At 43.7% G+C, this 19,985-nt stretch overlaps 1 protein-coding gene across 2 annotated transcripts in view; it reads left to right on the top strand.

Moving 5' to 3' along the window:
* Positions 1–19,985, top strand: part of NID2 (nidogen 2) — a 63,354-nt gene that overhangs the window by 16,391 nt on the left and 26,978 nt on the right. For both annotated transcript variants that reach the window (XM_030810535.1, XM_030810524.1), the window contains exons 6-9: positions 9,122–9,271; positions 9,702–9,947; positions 11,207–11,407; positions 13,076–13,306. In XM_030810535.1, the coding sequence (XP_030666395.1) occupies positions 9,122–9,271; positions 9,702–9,947; positions 11,207–11,407; positions 13,076–13,306 (828 nt within the window). The remainder of the gene's footprint in view (positions 1–9,121; positions 9,272–9,701; positions 9,948–11,206; positions 11,408–13,075; positions 13,307–19,985) is intronic.

The raw sequence follows: 19,985 nt of genomic DNA, 5'->3' as shown, positions 1-19,985 counted from the left end.
GTGATTTCCTTCCCTGGGAAGAGCGTGGGAATATTAAAAAGCAGATCTATGGAGTCATGTATTAAAGGGTTAAGAAGGGACTGCACACCCTGCTTTGGGCTCTGAGAGCTCGAAATCACTGGAGTAAAGTGCAGGAGGCTTCAGGAACCAGCCATAGAGTAGAACAGAGGCGCAGCTATAACCCTTGTGGGGCATGAACTATGATATTTATCAGCTGCCGGATGCAGTCTACTATAGACATCTTGGTAATGGCAAAAAACGCCTGTGAAAAAGCTGGTTAATACACATTTTGGGGGAAGAAATCTAACAAGAAGTTTTTGAAACTTAGACAAAAACAATCCAGTTTTTGTTTTAAAAGAATTTAGGGGGATGTGTGAAGTATAGAAGCATGCAGTTGTTAAATACTTTTGAGGGGATGCAGTGACTGTTTCTTTCACATAAAACATTGGAGGCTCAGAGGTCTATCTGGTAAGTGTGGGCTTCCTCTGGGAAGCTGTGGGGTGGGAGTGGCAGAGACACAGAACATTGCCCGGTACTAAGTACCTAGCCATGTGGCATCTGCCTGGCATTTTCTGCTGATGGAATAGAAAGCACATGGTTTTGGTGCTGGGTGGACTTGACCTTGACTCCCGACTCTGCTATGTGGTTTGGGGCAAGACATATAGTCTGTTTGACCCTTGGCTCTCCTCAGCTCTAAAACAGAGCTAATGAAGACCTTGTCATGTACTTGCGAGAACTGAAATTGAGCTTGGGAAGCACCCTGCCCAATACATTTTAGTTTCCCTCTGAAGCTTCAGGGTAGTCATCTTGCTAAACCAAGAAATCAAGATTTAGTTAAAGGCCCAGAAAATATCACTCCTTTTTACATTTTTTTCCCCTTAGGGACTCATTTTACAGACCTTTCTTTTTGTTCAGAAATTTAGATTTTCAGATCGTATCTACACCAGGCAGGAATGTCCCGGCCACACTGGAGCTCTGTCTTCCTAGGCCACAGAACAGCGGTAGATGGATGTGCAGGCATGCTTTCTCTGAGGAGTCTTGTTTCCAGGGAGCTCTGGTAGTTTTGTTGTCAAGCCAAAAAGTTACCCAAGCACCTGCCATGTACCTGTCTCTGACTCGGTTCTAGTGGAAGTTTTGGCTGGCATTTGCTAAGTGCAGCCTGCTGCTGTAAAGTGAGAACTTGGCATTAGATTGCATTATCACAGTTAGTCCTCAGAATTGCCCTGTGGGGAGTTCGAGACCAGCCTGGGCAACATAGGGAGAACTTGTCTCTATAAACAATTTTAAAAATTAGCCGGGTGTGGTGGTGTTCACCTGTGGTCCTAGCTACTCGGGAGGCTGAGGTGGGAGGATCACTTGAGCCCAAGAGTTCCAGGCTACAGTGAGCCATGATTGTACCACTGCATAGCCTGAGCAACAGAGAGAAATATTGTTTGGAAAAAAAAGTTGTCCTGTAGGGCAGGTACTATCATCCTTCCCATTTTACAGAGATGGAAACTGAGCTTGGAAATACTTAGTGACTTGTCTAGCAAGGGCAAAGACTGCAACAAAGTCATGAAGAAATTAGAGAAAGCTGTAGGGTGATACAGAGTCAAAGGCACTGTCCAGGAGTGTCACTGCTGTGGGGGAAGTCTTTCTGAGGAAGGAGGGGCTTGAGCCAGGCCTGGGGTCAGAGTCTGAGAGGGAGAATGTGTGAAAACATTATGAACAGAGAAGTGACAAGAGCTGAGGTGCAGAGGTGGGAATGAGGAGGGAGGAAGGGAGGGAGAGAGACAGAGACAAAGGTTGATTAAGGCAGTAGGGTGAGAGAGTTGCCAGTGAGGGCTTCAGCTGCCTGGGACCATGGGACTGCCTGTGTTGTGAGCAGAAAGGAATGAGATTTACCGATAGGGGTCTTAGTTATTCTTAAGCCTGCTAAGGCGGTGCTATACGCAGCTTAATTTAATCTCAATCTGCATGATGAGTTAGGAGGAAGGACACCTGGCTTTCAGAAACCTCATGTAGTCTCACTCCACTTTTGGCCTTGTGAAAGGCTGCAAGAGTGTGTTGCAAGCTCAACTTCCACCCTGAGAAGAATTCAAGCAGGTTCTGCTGCCTGCAACCCTCCAGGTGCCAAAGACCATGCCCTGGGTGCACCTCCAGGTTGCAGAGGGTCTGTGACCATGATCCCCCAGCCCCCCATACCTGTGAAGACACCTGTATGAGGAGATTCCCTGGCAGGGCCCCTCTCCCTTCACCACAAGTGGAGAGAGCCTGTTAGTGTCATGCCAGCAGTTGTAAAAGGCCACCTCCAGGGTCCTGATCACTGTTTGCGACCAGCATCATTACATGCCACACACATCAAAATTAAACAAACATGAAAACTGGACGAAAAAGCATTCCACTGTTTTTTCATTATAAAGTTGGATATGGTTTTTCTATCTAGTCTGTCATTCTGAGAGATGGGAAAACTTAGAAGAATTTGTCCTGCAGTGAAAATGCTCATTCTTTTTTTTTTTTTTTTTGAAGTAGCAGTAAAAATTGTTAATAGTTACTCCAGCTGTCCTGAGGCAGCCCTGTGCACGAAGCCTCCTGTGTCCCTCTGTGTTGGCCCAGTGAACCCGGTCCACACCATGGAACCTCCCCTGTGGCTGGGCCAGGGCCCTCTGTGAAGAAGGGCAGGCTGGCCAAGGGCTGCAGACAAGTGCTTAAGTGTTTCTGGGAAAATGAAGATTGAAAGATGGCTGAGAACAAGTGCAGAGGAGAATTTTCCATTTTTGTTACGAACTCCTAGTTAGGACAAGTCTCAAGTCTTTTGGCAGGGCATTTCTTTCTTTCCTCTGATGTATCCCCACCCCATTTTTCTTTCTCTTAAGGACATGAGAAAAGTTAAATACAAACAAACAAAAAATAAATGGAAAAAAAAGTGAGATTTAAAAAGTCTTCATGTTAAGAATCCTTTAGCAACTATCAAACCTCAGTTAAATCCATGACAAAATGAGCTCATTCAAACCTGGCCAGCCTCCACCCTCCTGCTGTGCCCTGAGGTGCCAGCAGACCTCTTTATGGTCTGACTCTCCATGGCAGGAGCTTCCTGGCAGAGTGTGGGTCCCAGAGGAGGCCATGGACTAGAAACTGTATTTGTCAAAGTGTGGGCGCTCATCCACCTTCCTCTCACTCAGCTGGGAACCTGGTTAAAAACACTGATTTCCAAGCCCCTCCTCTACCTTCCGAACCAGAAACTGCATTTTTAAGCCATCTCACTCCTTCAACTCCTCCAGACCTCTGCTCAAATGTCTCCTTCTCCCGAGGTCTTCCCTGACCATACTATTTAAAAGAGCCAAGTGCGCCTGCCCTCTCTCACCCTCTTGTCTGACCCTGCCATATTCCTCTGCACTTCAGTGATTCTGATGCCCCCTCAATTTGATGGGATTTAGAGCCAGAAGATTGTTTAATCTCTGTGGGCCTCAATTTTCTCATTTATAAAATGGAGATAATATCTTCTTACTAGAATAGGAAGAAGTGCATGAAAATACACTCAAAGCCATGATAGGGAGGGACATGCAAATGACCACCGAAAAGAAAAACTGCCACTTTTCCTTGGATGTGTTCATCGCACATCTCATCTGGCTGGGATCCAGATCTTGATTCCCAGCCTTCAAGCAGTTCAGCCTCTTTGAGTTTCACTGCAATTCCCATAGAAATTTGAGCAGTCACGTTGGCCAGAGGTCTGGCTTTTCTCGCCCTGGATAAATAGCTGCACGTGGGCTCAGCACCGTTCTAGCTCCAGGTCTCCCCCTTCTTCAGGGAAGGGCTATCTGGCTGCTGTGCATCTGTATTACGTTCACTAAAGAATCTTCACGTTGTATTCTTGTGAATGGATGCCCAAGTGGGCCGTAAGCACTGAGCTCGGCTTCTCAGATGGCCAGGAGTGAGCACGAGAGTATTTCCTAACATTCTACCCACCCCAGGAGCTGCTAATTGGTCAGATTAAATTTGTTAACGACATTGATGAGCAACACCTAGCTCAGAAATCCAAGGCTTGTGAGTATCCCAAGCCTTCTATCAACACCAATTGGTGTGAGAATCACTTGCGGGGTGGCTAAAGTGTAGATTGCTAGGATGCACCCAGAGCGTGGAATTGGTAGGTCTAAGGTGGGCCCTCAGAATTTGCATTTTTAACAGAAGCCTCAGGTGATCCTGATGCAGTGGTGTCTGGAATCCACCGGGAGAAATGCAGCTCTCCGTGTGAAGGACTGCATGGTGCTGTGCTGAGGGTGTAAGTTGTTATTCACCCCTTGGTGAATTTCCTTGATGCCTCACGCTGTTGTCAGAACTGAACCCCACAAACCTGCTCCTCCTTAGTCTCCCTCTCTCAGAAACTGGCAGCTCCACCCTTTTAGTTTCCCACATCAGGACTGAACATCATCCCACATCCAATCCACCAGCAAACCCTCTCGGTTCCACCTTCAGAATATCCCAGACCTGGGCCCTTCTTATCTCCTGTACCAGCACTTCTTACCACCAAGGGACCAGCTCCTGTCTGATTTCCTGTAGTCGGAGCATGTTACTCTTCTGCTCAAAACCCTCTAGGGCTTCCCGTCTCAGATGAAAGCTCAAATCCTTCCTGTGATCTCTGAGACCCTGCATGAATGACCCAGGCTACCTCTTCTCTCACCATCCCTCCCACATGCCCACACACCCCTCCTGCCTGACACAGCACCGCACCTGCCCTCATCTGTGGGGTTCACTCCCTCACCTCCTCCTGGCCTCTGCTCGGTCAATTTCTCCTGAGGTCTTCCCTGACCATGCTATTTAAAAGAGCCATGTACACCTGCCCCCTCCTACCTTCTTGTCTTTCTCTGCTGTATTTCTTTGCATAGCTCTTACACATCCACCCCACTAAGTAATTTACTTGTTTATTGACTGCTGCTGGGGAGAGTGTAAGCTTCGGGATGTGAATTTTTGTCTCTTTTGCTCTCTGCCATGTCCCCAGTTTCTAGACTAGGGCCAGGTCTATAGTGAATGCTCAGTAAATATTTGTTGAATTAGTGAATGAATGAACAAAAATTGTTAGAAGCATTTACCTTTCACCTAACAAGCTGCCATTGTAAATGGTAAGTGTGCAAACCTGTGTGTGCACTTGGGTATGAAGGCAGGTGTGAAAGAGGGATTATAAATGGAGCCTTGCCTTCCCCCAGATTAGGGGCTGAATTCATCTTCTTTCCTTCATGTGGCTGTTATGAAGCTGGAAGAGAGAGTGTGTGTTCTTGGCTCAGTAAGTACCATCCTAAAAATACAATATTCCACAAAACTGTTTAAAAAGACTCCCAGGTTAGCTTAACAGTAACTAGTTAACCCATTGTAATTACAGTTTAAGTCTCATAATAGCCTTTCATGGGAGCCTGCTCATTGTTATAATTTTTCTATAATAATGTAGTACAGCTTCCAATCTATTTATAAACCTTTGCACAGTTGCACTTGTAAGTTGCTGGCTGCATCGCCCTGCCTCTTTTTACTTAGATAAAAGCTATGACTACACCTAGTTTAACTCTTCATATCTGTACTGTCCTCCATCTTCTCTCTCCTTGTTTCATAATTCAGCCTTAGAATAAGAATTGGGTTGCAGAATAAGGCTTCACAAAATAACTGAAATAAGATACAATCCGAGCCTGTTATTTCCTTAATTTGTGGGCAGAACAGCATGTAGAGTTTGGATTGATTTTTATCTGAATATTCTGAAAATGGCTGCTTTCTTTTTTTTTTTTTTTTTTTGAGATGGAGTCTCTCTCTGTTGCCCAGGCTGGAGTCAATGGCACGATCTCGGCTCACTGCAAGCTCCGCCTCCCAGATTCACGCCATTCTCCTGCCTCAGCCTCCCGAGTAGCTGGGACTACAGGCACCCACCACCATGCCTGGCTAATTTTTTGTATTTTTAGTAGAGACGGGGTTTCACCATGTTAGCCAGGATGGTCTCAATCTCCTGACCTCGTGATCCGCCTGCCTCGGCCTCCCAAAGTGCTGGGATTACAGGTGTGAGCCACTGTGCCCAGCCAAATGGCTGTTCTTTAGACCTGTAGCAGATTGCCTTTTTACTTGGTGTTCAGAAGTACATTAAGAAGAAATGCAACTTCTGGCAATGCAGGAGTGAGGAAGAGGTGCTCTACTTATTTTAGAGATGAGGAAGCTGAAAGACACAGTTTGCACAGTTTCCACAAAGCCCCCGAGGGAGGGCTGAGGTTGAGTCCTAGAGCTTGGCGCTTTCTGCAGCCCCTCATTCCTTGAGCTCTGGGAGAAAGTCCTGATGGCCCTTAAGCCATGAGCACACTCGTGAGTGTGTGAGTCCCTCCAGTAGCTGCTTCCTTACACTTAGTTGTGAATTTCTGAGCTGGAGAAACCTGAGATTTTGACACATCCAAGTTACATTCATTTCTTTTTACTCCGAATGTTTTTTTCCCTTTCTTAAACTAATAGTGATACAGTTTTCTTCACAGCCATCTATTTTACCATGATCCATCCTGGGTTTTATTTTTTTTCTGCCTTGAGTTTTATATCACTTTTCTGTTTAAGTTAAGCTTCTTCAAATAAAGTTGAGTCATGCCTAATTTTCTATTTTTATCAAACTGGAATTTCTTAGCCAAGTCATCAAGGCCCTATACTAAATCTTGAGTCATAACTTCGTTCCTACTGTGTTCTAATCAGATTTTCCACTTGAACCTACACTGTCTGTCCTGCCAACCCTCAGCTTGCTGCTTTCCCAAGGATCTGCAGGCAGCTCTCCAGTACTGTCCAAAAGTTAATGCCGCTGCTGGTACTCTCGTTTCTTACCTGTGCTGTTTTTCAACATGCTGTAATATTCATCTAGATAATCTTCCCTGCTTGCTTCTACCATTAAACCCAGTTTATAAAGTATGACTCGAATTATACTTGAAGTCTGTGCCGATTAACCCCAGACACGTGATCATCCCTAATCTAGTGCTCATGATCTCCGTACTTGGGTCCCACTGAAGGGGTCATGGAGAGTAGCAGTTAAAGATTCTCGAGTTAGATGTCCTAGGTTCAGATCCCACCTTTGCCACTCACTGCCTGTGCGACTTCAGGTGCTTTAGTCTACTGTGCCTCAGCTTTATCTGCAAACGGGTTAAAAAATTGTCCCTGGCCAGAGTGGTGGCTCATACCTGTAATCCCAGCATTTTGGGAGGCCTAGGTGGGAAGATCACTTGAGCCCAGGAGTTCAAGACTGAGACTAGCCTGGGCAACGCGGGGAGACCCCTCCCCCCAACCCACCCTACCAAAAAATAAAGTAGGCAGGTGTGATGCACGCTTGTGGCTGCGGCTACTCAAAAGGCTGAAATAGGAGGATCACTTGAGCCTGGGAAGTTGAGCTTGCAGTGAGCCGAGATTGCACCACTGCTCTCCAGCTTGGGTGACAGAGCAAAACCCTGTCTCAACAACAACAGCAACAAAAAAAGTCCCTGCTACCTAGGGTTGTTGTGCAAATTAAGAGTTGTTGGCTGGGCGGGGTGGCTCACCCCTGTAATCCCAGCACTTTGGGAGGCCGAGGCGGGTGGATCACAAGGTCAGGAGATCAAGACCATCCTGGCTAACATGGTGAAACCCCGTCTCTACTAAAAAATACAAAAAATTAGCCGGGTGTGGTGGTGGGCACCTGTAATCCCAGCTACTCGGGAGGCTGAGTCAGGAGAATGGCATGAACCCTGGAGGTGGAGCTTGCAGTGAGCTGAGATCGTGCCACTGCACTCCAGCCTGGGTGACAGAGTGAGACTCCGTCTCAAAAAAAAAAAAAAAAAAGTTGTTAAACGTAAAGCTTGTATATGTTAAGCTCTATTTAAGTGTTAACTTTGTTATATTTTTATTTGTTGATGGAGGTCTTTATCCTGGTGACATTGTTACCTATAATGCTATGTCTCATTAGTTCCTTTGCTTTCTGTTCTCCTTGGGAATACTGGGTAAAGATTGATCTTTGGATTTCTTCCTCCTCTCCTGTCTCCTCCTTTCCAGATGGACCTAGAACACAACTACCACTTGGCTTTTCCTAAGAGTAGGGTGGGTGTCCTCCTTCATGCCAGCATCAGTGTCTCACACTAGAATTCCATGCCATCCCTGCTCAACAGCATGCTCCCGGAGTCTCCAGCCAACTCCACCTCCTGGGGATGTGGAGGCAGAGGTGTGTGCAGCCACTTGGCTTCCTGGTGGCCATGCTTGGGATTGGCATATTCCCTAGTGCCCTGGAGAAAGCACCCTCCTGTCCATCCACAACCCCCACCACACCCTACCTCCTTGGCTATTTCCTTTATGAACTATGGCATTTGCTCCAGTTTCCCCATTTCTTTGCAGCACAGATGGCCTTCTTCTTTTCATGGGCAGAATAAGTAGGAAATGGAAGAAACAGCTGCCAGAGCACTGAGGTTATCCTAGTTCTCCATAATTTCTTGGAATATCTCTGAGTGGAGCCCAAGCTGTCTGCTATTGCGTGGAAATCATGCCTGTACCATATCCATCATAGTTAAACCCTGCCAAGGGCATAGGGCATTTTAATAGCTTGAATCCCTGTTGCTTTGCCCTCCTCTGTCCCCTTCTCCCCATGCCCTTTCTTTGAGGTAGGTGCGTGTGTTAAGACCCTTCCCTCAAAACAATCTTGGTAGTGAGACCAGCTATTATCTTTTTTAAGTTCAGTGTTACCTAAAAGAAGGATGGTTAGACATAAGACATTTGTTAGCTTCTCTATTATGTCTTCCTCTCAGGATGTGTTTAGGTTGAACCATATAAAAGTGCTGATATTTAGCCCTTTTGACCCACAAAAATAGTGGTTTCATGAAGTTCAACCTAACATGTACTTACTGGTTTGCTTTCATTTGACTGCACTCAAACCCACGGGTGCAGCCTCATCTTAGTTCACCAACTCTGCAAGGAGACCCAGCCGGGAGCAGTAAGCAATTCTTCTTGCCAGCAGACAAAGCAGGTTAATTCCCTTGGGTTGAATGTTATGCCAGTCTCTTAAACATCAAAAACTGTTTGTTATGATCTAAACTGCTTCTATGGAGCAGATGCTGTGTCCCTGATGCAGCAATGACATTGGAATCATTTAGTCCTTTTAAGGCAAGTTTGTTTTATTTTTCAGTCTTCACATATAATGCTGCCAACAAGGAAACCTGTGAACACAACCACAGACAATGCTCCCGGCATGCCTTCTGCACGGACTATGCCACTGGCTTCTGCTGCCACTGCCAATCCAAGTTTTATGGAAATGGGAAGCACTGTCTGCCTGAAGGTAATTGACTGGGGCTGGGAACTCCTGTGTGTCTATTCCTGCTGCTTACCTGTCTCCAGCTACCACTGTGAGCCCTGCTTTATGGAACAAACATCTCCACTACTTAAATCAGAGTGCTATCAACTTGCAGGTGCTCAATAAATGTTTGAGGAATCAACTGGTTTGGGCTGATTCCCAATTTGAGGATTATCCAGAAATGCTTCCTTCTGCCAGCTCATTAGAGCCAAAGTGTAGTGGAGAGAAGGAGGAGGGGAGAAAACAGACTGGAGGCAGGACTGTTTCATAGATGGATAATTGGTTGGTTAGGAAATCATTAAAGCGACTTGCTAAAGAGTGAGTTTTGGAAGTTGTCAATGGAATAATTATACCTGTGTGCACCCATCTCTAGCCAGCATGATGCCCAAGCCTAACTGGATTTGCTGTCTTTTAGGGGCACCTCACCGAGTGAATGGGAAAGTGAGTGGCCACCTCCACGTGGGCCATACACCCGTGCACTTCACTGACGTGGACCTGCATGCTTATATCGTGGGCAATGATGGCAGAGCCTACACGGCCATCAGCCACATCCCACAGCCAGCAGCCCAGGCCCTCCTCCCCCTCACACCAATTGGAGGCCTTTTTGGCTGGCTCTTTGCTTTAGAAAAACCTGGCTCTGAGAACGGCTTCAGCCTCGCAGGTGAGTAGGGCCTCTGAGAAGGCCAGTAGTCAGCGTTGCTTTGGCAGTGGTGCTCCTTGGGGCAGTGTGTTTAGGCCTTTACACAGTGACAGAGGAATCACTTGTTTAATATACTAGAGCCACATGTGTGTAGTTTTCTGGCCAGAGGTTGTTGGGAATGGTTTGACCTCACATCACTGATTTTTGAAAGGCAGTGATTTCATCTAAATATTCTCCCAGCTGTTCTGAGAAACAGGATGATTCCATTTAGAACATTCGTGTTCTCTTACCCCAATTTGTTGAAGCATATTTGTCAGGCTTTTTAAATTATGCACAGATCTGTCAAATGCAAAAATGGTACTTGGGGCACCTGGGGATGATTTTACTTCATGGGGAAGGGGTGCCCTTCTCCTCCCAGCTCCACAACCTATAATAGTATAGGCCAGTGCACCCCAGACTTGAACCTGCACACACATCACTTGGAGGTGTTGTCAAAATGTAAATTCTGGTTCAGCAGGCCTGGGGTGGGGTCTGTGATTTTGCTTTTCTACCAAGCTCCTAGGAGGTGAGGTACCAGTGTTGCTGGAAAGGCCACCTGTTGACAACAAGGGTTTAGACGATACTTTTTGGATTCTCACCTTCCCACCTGAAAACTTGTTTCCTAGAGGTTTGATCTTTATTGCATGAGAAATAGTTTTGTGAGAAGTTCTTCCTCCATCTTTAACTGCAGAGCTCAGTAGCTGTTAATAGGTTCCTGCCTTTAATCAAAATTTGAATAAAGCCCTTGGGTCAAAAGTAGATAAAATATGGCACACCTGGTTAAATCTGTATTTCAGATAAACAATTTTCTAGTATCAGTATTACCCACATATTGCATGAGACATACTTATCTGAAATTCAAACAAAAAACCCTGAATGTCCTAGGTGGTAGTTTTTTGTTTTTTGGTTTTTTTGGTTAGGCTTATTTGTTTGTTTGTTTGTTTGTTAAGTCTAGCAACCTTAGAGAAAAGTCAAGGACGTTCCCAAGAGTATTTCTCACAGAATACAAGCTTGTTCAAAGAGAAGCTGGGTGAGGTAAGGCAGGATGAAACCGTATTCTTCAATGGAAAAGTTTGGGAACTTATGGAATCAACAGCTGATAGTGCTTACTCTCAGATATCAAATAATCTCCCTAGGCACGGTCTCCAACAGCAGTAGAAATTGGGAGGGGGCAGTATGTACTGGTAACTGTTTAAGCAAGACCTCTTTTCATCCCTGTGCTGAATGTTTGTCATCTCCAGGTGCTGCCTTTACCCATGACATGGAAGTTACGTTCTACCCGGGAGAGGAGAGGGTTCATATCACTCAAACTGCTGAAGGACTTGACCCAGAAAACTATCTGAGCATTAAGACCAACATTCAAGGCCAGGTGCCTTATGTCCCAGCAAATTTCACAGCCCACATCTCTCCCTACAAGGAGCTGTACCACTACTCGGACTCCAGTATGTATAACCAGTCTTCACATCTGTAAAATGGGGATTATGCCCATCTCACAAGATAGATACAAGCCTTAAATGACTTACATGGCATGTCCTTAGAACAGTGCGTGGAATATAAAATGAGCCCTATTATGTTATTACTCTTATTGTTACCATGAAATATATCGTGTAAGTGAGCAGAATGGCTGCTATACACAAGAATATCTATATCCCTACCTAGTATTTTCAAATAATAAAATCAATAGCAACACTGTCCATGGGGTGGGTAGGGATGGTATAATTATATACAGTTTTTAACCATCCTACTTTCTGAAACATGGAAAAATAGTGATTATTGGAATGTATATTTATCTCAACCTTGTTTCAGCTGATGAGTTCAGGCTGCTTTAAAAAAAAAAAAAATCACAGAGGCCAGGTGCAATGGCTCATGCCTGTAATCCCACCACTTTGGGAGGCCGAGGTGTGTGGATCACCTGAGGTCAGGAGTTCGAGACCAGCCTGGCCAACATGGTGAAAACCTGTTTCTACTAAAAATACAAAAATTAGCAGGGCATGGTGGCATGCTCCTGTGATCCCAGCTACTTGGGAGGCTGGGGCAGGAGAATCATCTGAACCTGGGAAGTGGAGGTTGCAGTGAGTCGAGGTTGCGCCATTGTACTCCAGCCTGGGCGACAGAGCAAGACTTCATCTCAAAAACAAAACCAAAAAACACAGATGCTATAATTTTTTATAAAACTAATGCTAGATTTGGAGTCAAAAGGATAAGAGCTTATATCCTGGATTTGCCATTTAATATCTGTAGGGAAAGGCCTCTTAATATCTGAGAATGTATTTTCTCATCTTTAGCATGGAACTAAAAATGATTTTTCTGTATTATGTGGTCAATGTGTGCAAAGCGTGATGTGTTCTGTGAAAATACTTCCTGCGTGCAGGATGCTGCCTCCATCACAATTGCTGTTGTGCAGCACAGCAACCCGGATTGAGTTGTGCCTTTCCTCTGACCCCTGCTGCTCCTATGCTGAGAGCTGGCAGCCTGGCAGGAGATGTAGGGAAGACAAGGGGAAGCAGAGACCTGGGCTGTGAACAAAATGGTCAGTGTCCGGATCACTGACCTGAGCTTGACTCCTAGACTCAGATGTTGAGAGACAACCCTTTCCTTTCTCTGGAATCCTTCAGATTTACTGAAGTGCAAGGTGTTGGAAGTTGTCACTTCTGTGAAATGTAGAGGATGGATTGGTTTAAAATTTAGGGTGTAGAGTCAAACCAATGTGAGTTTCAGTTCCAGCTCTACCATGTAGCAGCATTGCATCTTAGGCTGCTTAAACTTTGTGAGCCTCTGATCACATGATTTAGTGCCCACCTCACCAGGCTGTTGTGAGGAATAAATGAGGCAGTATGTATAGAGCACTGTTGGCATGGCTGGCACTTAGTAACACTTATTCTTTGTGTATAATAACATGGACAATTGTAATGCCTTCTCCCTCTCAGCACTGTGACTTTGCATCCACTCAGGTTTTTGGGATTTCCTTGCAAATTTTTTCATATAAACTCAGGAAGTTCCCAAGGGAACACGCTCCAAGAATTAGATGAAAAACTCTGCAGAAAAATCCACCTCACATGAAAATCTCTGTATTTAATATTTTTAAAAAATTACCAATGTGTTTATTGCAGCTGTGACCTCTACAAGTTCCAGAGACTACTCTCTGACTTTTGGTGCAGTCAACCAAACATGGTCCTACCGCATCCACCAGAACATCACTTACCAGGTGTGCAGGCACGCCCCCAGACGCCCGTCCTTCCCCACCACCCAGCAGCTGAACGTGGACCGGGTCTTTGCCTTGTATAATGATGAAGAAAGAGTGCTTAGATTTGCTGTGACCAATCAAATTGGCCCAGTCAAAGGTAAGGTTTCCTTTTTTGTTTTTGGGTAAAAATGACATCCTTTTAAGTAGAGTTAGAATGATTCACAGAGGTTAACTAAGGGTTACCTAGTTGCCAGGCTGTGTTACATGCTAGGTATAAGGATGAATAGAGCAGATCCTTGCCCTTGAGTTGGAAACAGTGGCAGAAAAGAGTTTTAGGGCAGGGAACAGTGTCCCTGCCAAAGTCAGGAAATAGAGCATGGTATGTGAAGCTGGTTTACAGCAATACGCAACTGTGTGTGCCAGTCAGGAATATATCTGTGAACAAGGCAGACTGGAATTAGGGGGGAGAGCGATGCTGACAGGTATTTGTTACAAGTGTGATCAGAGCAGGCACTGTGAGTCTAGTTTGAAGATTCAGGAAAGATGTCCCCAAGAAAGTGACATTTTAGCTAAAAACAGATGAGAAGAATTTCATCCAAAACTAAGGTGGAGCAAAGAGCTAGTATCCGGAAAAACAAAACATCATAGAACTTGATGTATAACCTCCCCCTCCATGATCCCCAGAACATTATACTTAATGGTGAAAGACTGCATGCTTTTCCCTGAAGCTTAGGAACAAGACAAGGATGTCTGCTCTTGCCACTTTTATTCAATTCAGTACTAGAAGTTCTAGCCAGGGTGATTAGGCAAGAACACAAAGTAAAAGCCATCTAAATTGGAAAAGGACAAAGTAAAATTAGTCTCAGATGACATTTTATGTAGAAAATCTCAGGAATTTCACTAAAAAACTATTAGAACTAAAGAACAAGTTCTCAATGTTATAGGATATGCAAGATCAGTACACCAAATTGTATTTCTCTATAGTAGCAATGAGCAAACTGAAGATTAAGAAATTGTTTCAAAGAGAGATAAATTTTTAAAAAGAAGTGCAGTACTTGTACATTGCATCCCACAAAACATTTTTGGAAAAAAATTTAAGACCCAGTTAAACGGGAAGATGTTCCACATTCATGGATTGGAAGACTTAATACTGTTAAAATGTGAATACTTCCCAAATTGATCTATTAATTCAACATAATCCCTATCAGAATCTCAGCTGGCTCTTTGCAGAAATTGGCAAGCTGATTCTAGAATTTATATGGAAATTCAAAGAACACAGAATAGCCAAAACAATCTTGGAAAAGAAGCATAAAGTCAGACTCATTTCTCAAACTTGAAATCTAGAGTAATCAAGACAGTGTGGTCCTGGTGTAAGGAGACACGTAAAGATCAAAGGAATAGAAGTGGGAACCCAGAAATACTCACATTAAAAGTCAATTGCTTTTTCAACAACAGTGCCAAAACAATTCAATGGAGAAAGAATAGTCTTTTAAACTATTGTTAACTATGGTGCTGGGACCACTGAGTGACCACATACGAAAGAATGAAGTTGGACCTTTTACCTCACAGCATATCCAACTCAAAATGGGCCAACAGACCTAAGTGTAAAAGTTAAAACTTTTAGAAGAAAACATACGGGTAAATTTTTGTGACTTTGAATTTGGTAATGGTTTCTTAGGTATGACACTAAAAGCACAAGCAACAGCAAAATAAAGTGGGTGTCATCAAAATTTTAAAAGTTTGTGCTTCAGAGGACATTATTTAACAAAGTGAAAACACAACCCATAGAATGGGAGACAGTATTTTAAATCATGTATTTAATCAGAGATTTGTTCTAGAGTATACGAAGTACTCTTATGACTCAATAAAACAAGCTAACTAAAAGATGGGCAAAGGATCTGCAATGACCTCTCTCCAAAAAGATATACAGATACCCAATGGGCATGTGTAAAGATCCTCAGCATCATTAGTCATCAGGGAAATGCAAATCCAAACCACAATGAGATACTACTTTATATCATGTGGTTGAGTATAATCAAAAAACGGGTAATAACAAGTGTTGGCGAGAATGTGGAAAATTCGGAACCCTCATACATTGCTGGTGTGATTATAAAATGATGTGGCTACTGTGAAAAACAAAATAGTGGTTTCTCAAAGTGAAACACAAAGTTACCATTTAATGGAGCAATTCTACTCCTCCCTATATACCCAAAAGAAATGAAAACATAGATCCCCACAAAAACTTATTCGTGTGTATTCATAGTGGCATTATTCATAATAGCCAAAAGGTGGAAGCAGCATACATGTCCATCAGTTGATGAATGGACACCAAAAAATATATTCATATACTGGAATATTATTCAACCATAAAAAGGAATGAAGTACGGATACATGCCACAACATGGATGAACTCTGAAAACCTTAAGTGAAGGTAGCCAGTGACAAAGGACAGCATACTGAATGGTTACAATTATGTGAAATATCCAAAATAGGCAAATCCACATACATAGAAAGCATATTCATGGTTGCCCAGGGCTAAGAGATAATGACTGAATAGGGAGTTAATAGCTAAAGGGCACACGGTTAATTTTGGGGGTGATGAAAATGTTCTGAAATTGATTGTGGTGACGGTTGTATAACACTGAATATACTAAATTGTTTAATTATGTACTTTAAATTGATTAATTGTACGGTATGTGAATTACATCTCAACTGAAGGCCAGGCATGGTGGCTTATGCCTGTAATCCCAGCACTTTGGGAGGCTGAGGTGGGTGGATCACCTGAGGTCAGGAGTTCAAGACCAGCCTGGCCAACATGGCACAACCCTGTCTCTACAAAACAAAACAAATATATACAAAAAAATTTAGCCAGGTGTGGTGGCGTGTGTCTGTAGTCCCAGCTACTCAGGAGGCTGAAACAGGAGAACTGATTGAACCCAGGAGGCGGAGGTTGCAGTGAGCCGAGATTGTGCCACTGCATTCCAGCCTGTGCAACAGAGTGAGACTGTCTCAAAAAATAAAAATAAAAATAAATTGAAGCAAACAGTAGTAGAAACAAAACTCTAAAACCATTCTCATCAGGCACAGTGGCTTACACCTGTAATCCCAGCTACTCTGGAGGCTGAGGTGGGAGGATCACCTGAGCCCAGGGGTTTGAGACCAGTGTTGGCCACATAACAAGACCCCGTCTCAAAATAAGCAGTGGTTCTCAAATTTCAATGGCCATTAGCCTCACTTGTGAAGACTGATTTTAAAATGTTTTAGGCATATCATGTCACAGAAAGACATGCAGGAAACTTAAAAGCATGTTACTCTGTGAAAGCAGCTAGTCTGAAAAGGCTACATACAGAATCATTCTAACTGTGACATTCTGGAAAAGGTTACACTATAGAGACAGTAAAAAGATCCGTGGTTGCCAGTGGTTCAGGAGGAAGAAGGAGAAGGATGCATAGTTGGAACATGGGATTTTTAGGGCAGTGAAACTATTCTGTATGATACTGTAATGTTGGATATAGGCCATTATGCGTTTGTCAGTCTATAGAACTGTCCAACACCAAGAGTAAGACCTACTGCAGACTATGGGCATTAGTTAATAATGTGTCAGTATTGATTGGGGATAACAAATGCACCACACTAATGCACAATGTTAATAATAGGGGAAACTGCACATTTTGGGTGGAGGGATATGGGGGCTCTGTACTTTCTGCTCCATTTTTCTCTAAATGTAAAACCATCCTAAAAAGCAAGGTCTTGATTATTAAAAAATGTTTCAAGCAAGCCAGAGGGAACTCTACAGATCAGAAGTGGCTTTGTCAGATCAAGGGAACATTTTAATTCTGAAAACCAGGTCATGTTTTCCTCTAGAATGTAAGAGCCACACCAGGAGAAAAAAACCATCTTCCTCATTCAGCCACTGTGTTGAAACTGTTGAGCCCAGAGTTAGCTCCTCAGCGAGGTGAATCTGTAAGTGATACGCGGTTCTGTGCTTTGTTACTAGAGCTGAGGGCTCCTTAAGCCTCAGCAGGCTCAATGAAGAAGTGTTGCTTCAGCAATATGACAAGATTAAGGTACAAGGACTAGATGCTTTTCTAGGATGCGAAAGTGACTTGTAATGAGAATCCTGAGGTGGTTTGGTTGATTGGTTTTAAGAAACTTGGTTGGGAATGTAGGCATTGGGTGCCCAGAGATTGGATTGTAAGGTAGCAAATGAACACATGAAAATGTGAGTTGATTTTAGAGGAACATGTAAATTAGAAAGGGAAAGATTGCTGCAGTAGATTTCTCAAAGAGAGATTTAAACCTACTGAGGAGAATGGTCTTTACCTTTAAACGTCCAGGTCAGCCCTGTGTTGGGTGTAGGCATCTGATCTGTAAAAGCAACTGTTCATGAAATAATCTCCCAGGCTATGGAGTCCCCTTCAGATTCTGGAACCATTTAGGAAAAAGATGTGTCTCTGGGTATATTTTTCCTAGAGACATACCAAATGAGAGTAAGAAAGGATCAGAGAAAGCAAACTGGCAGGTACGAAGTTGCTTGTTTTCTTTAGAATTTTATGATTTTCCCTCCCACCCCAGTCAAATAATAATATCAAAGGATGGTTTACTTGGTGCCAAGTACTGTTCTATGTACCTTACATGAATTAACTCATTTAACCTCCACAATGACCACTACCCAATGGTGGGATGGGGGTGGGATTATTTCTTATCCCATTTTACAGATGATGAGACTGAGGTATGGAAATGAAATAACTTGCCTGGTCATAGTAAGTGGTGAGCTGGGACTCAAACTCGGGCACTAGCTCCAGTACGCACACCCTTACCCCTCATGGCTCTGCTGTTCCACATTGGCCTCATGACTGCCTCATAATTTAGACCAAACTTTGAAAGAGGCAATGTGTGTCTTTTAAACCCTTTGTGTTTGAACCCTACTTCATACACCCACAGCAGTACTGTTCATTCTATCTGAATAGGAGGGAAAAAAAGAAAAACGACAAAAAAGAAACACCCAAAAGTTTTTTCTTTCCCCTCTTGCTACATAGCAGTATCTTCCTAAGAACTGCTCACTTTTTCCAGAGGGAACGATCATCTGGTTGGAATTCATGTGAAACAGCGCAGCTGTCCACACCTGATGTGGGTGTGGTGCGATTTCCCAGAGCGAGGATGCAGAACTGGGGTGTCTTTCCCAGTGAGTAATCGGAGCCTCTGTCCCTCGTTGACTTCTCAACCAGCAGTGCCACCCCCCACCAATTGTTTGAGCTTTAAGCTTTAAGTGTGAGTTAGCTGTTTGTTGTTGTTGTTGGTTGGTTGGTTGTTTTGTGGGGTCATAAAACACGATCCAAAAATGCTTCCTGTCCTTCCACTTCAAGGGTCCTTTTGGCGAGTTGAGGAGGCTCTGGGCAGAGGGCTGTGCAGTGAAGCTGAAGGGACTGTTCCTTTAAGGAAAACCGCTCTTCCCCTTGATTAAATGAGTAAATTAGTTCCAGATCCTTTGTTGGAGAGTCAAGCAGTTTAAGAGGGTGAGGGTGAAATAGAAAATGTCTTAAGAAGGATACTGCTGTTCTTTACTTACTATAATAGGAGAAAAGCTTACAAGTCATAGAGAATGAATCGTGAAATGGTTTTAGAAATGTATTTTAAAAATGTTTTGGGAAGCCAAGTTCAGTGAATGGGGCCCCGTGCTCAGAAGAGCTCCATGCTTGGTTTAACGCTTTGCTTTGAACCATGGGCTCCACATTTTCATTTTGCACTGGGGATTGCAAATTATGGATCTAAACCTGTCAGTGACATACATTTTAAATCAGTATTGAGTAATTAGGGACACTTTCTTCTCAATTTTAGGTAGGATAATATATCCTGTCCAAGTTTGCAAGTCAACTTTTGAGCTGAGTTTTTTTTGTTTTTTTTTTTTTTCTTTTAATGCCTAGCAGGGTGGTAAGCTCTTGAGGTCCATGTGAACACACTAATCTTTGCTGGAATGTGCCATGGTGAAATTTTGATGCTGGAAAGTACTGAATAAGAAGGCTAAGCATTAGTATTTATAAATCAAAACATGTTGACCATTTACTTCCTGCTTTGGTGGGGTATGCCAGGCATTTTGTACAGAATCTTCCTAAAATGGAGAAAGAATGATGGGGGATGATCACGTTCTTGTCTTACATTGGGTCCTAATGGATGAGGACATGACCTTGTCCTTAGTTATAACCTATTGAGGACTGACTCAGGAACCTGGTCTAGGCTCAAGTTAACTCAGCAACCACAACCCCAGTGCGGTGCCTCCTTTCTGTCAGCTAAGAGATCCAGAAGAATGGACTCCCAAGGATGTCTGCATGCTTCAGGGAGCTAGGCTTATGCTGACATAGTTCATCAGGTTTAAAAAGTGCTGGAATTATTTATTGGTCCTTTGTTTTGGCAAATATTCTGTTACTGTGGCCAACAACGTTGTGGTGAACTGAAGATAAACCCATAGCCCTCCTTATTTTCAGCCAATAATACGGGAATCAATAATACGGGAATATTCCACTACAAGAACACACTGTAGTGTTTCTTATAAAGTGGGATGGAAAGAGTTTACCAGAAAACAAGGCTGTCTCAGTCAAGGCATCCCAGCTCACAGCAGGCTAAGAGAGGGCACTGGAAGAGCCGTAACATGGGCAGTAGGGCAGGCACTGGGGAGAATGCCAGACGCCCTGAAGGACTTGGGAGTTGAGTCCAGTCTGTGAGGTCAGCTGCAGCAGTCAGCACTTGGGATCTAGATTAGGAGTCACTTTGGGCAAGTCTCCCCCCATAGCAGTGGGGTTGTGGTTGCCGAGTTAACTTGAGAGTATAGACCAGGTTCC

This window comes from Nomascus leucogenys, chromosome 1a (assembly GCF_006542625.1).
Source record: "Nomascus leucogenys isolate Asia chromosome 1a, Asia_NLE_v1, whole genome shotgun sequence".
Lineage (NCBI taxonomy): Eukaryota > Metazoa > Chordata > Mammalia > Primates > Hylobatidae > Nomascus > Nomascus leucogenys.
The sequence above is the reverse complement of the archived record's forward strand: the minus strand, read 5'-3'. Positions and strand labels throughout refer to the sequence as shown.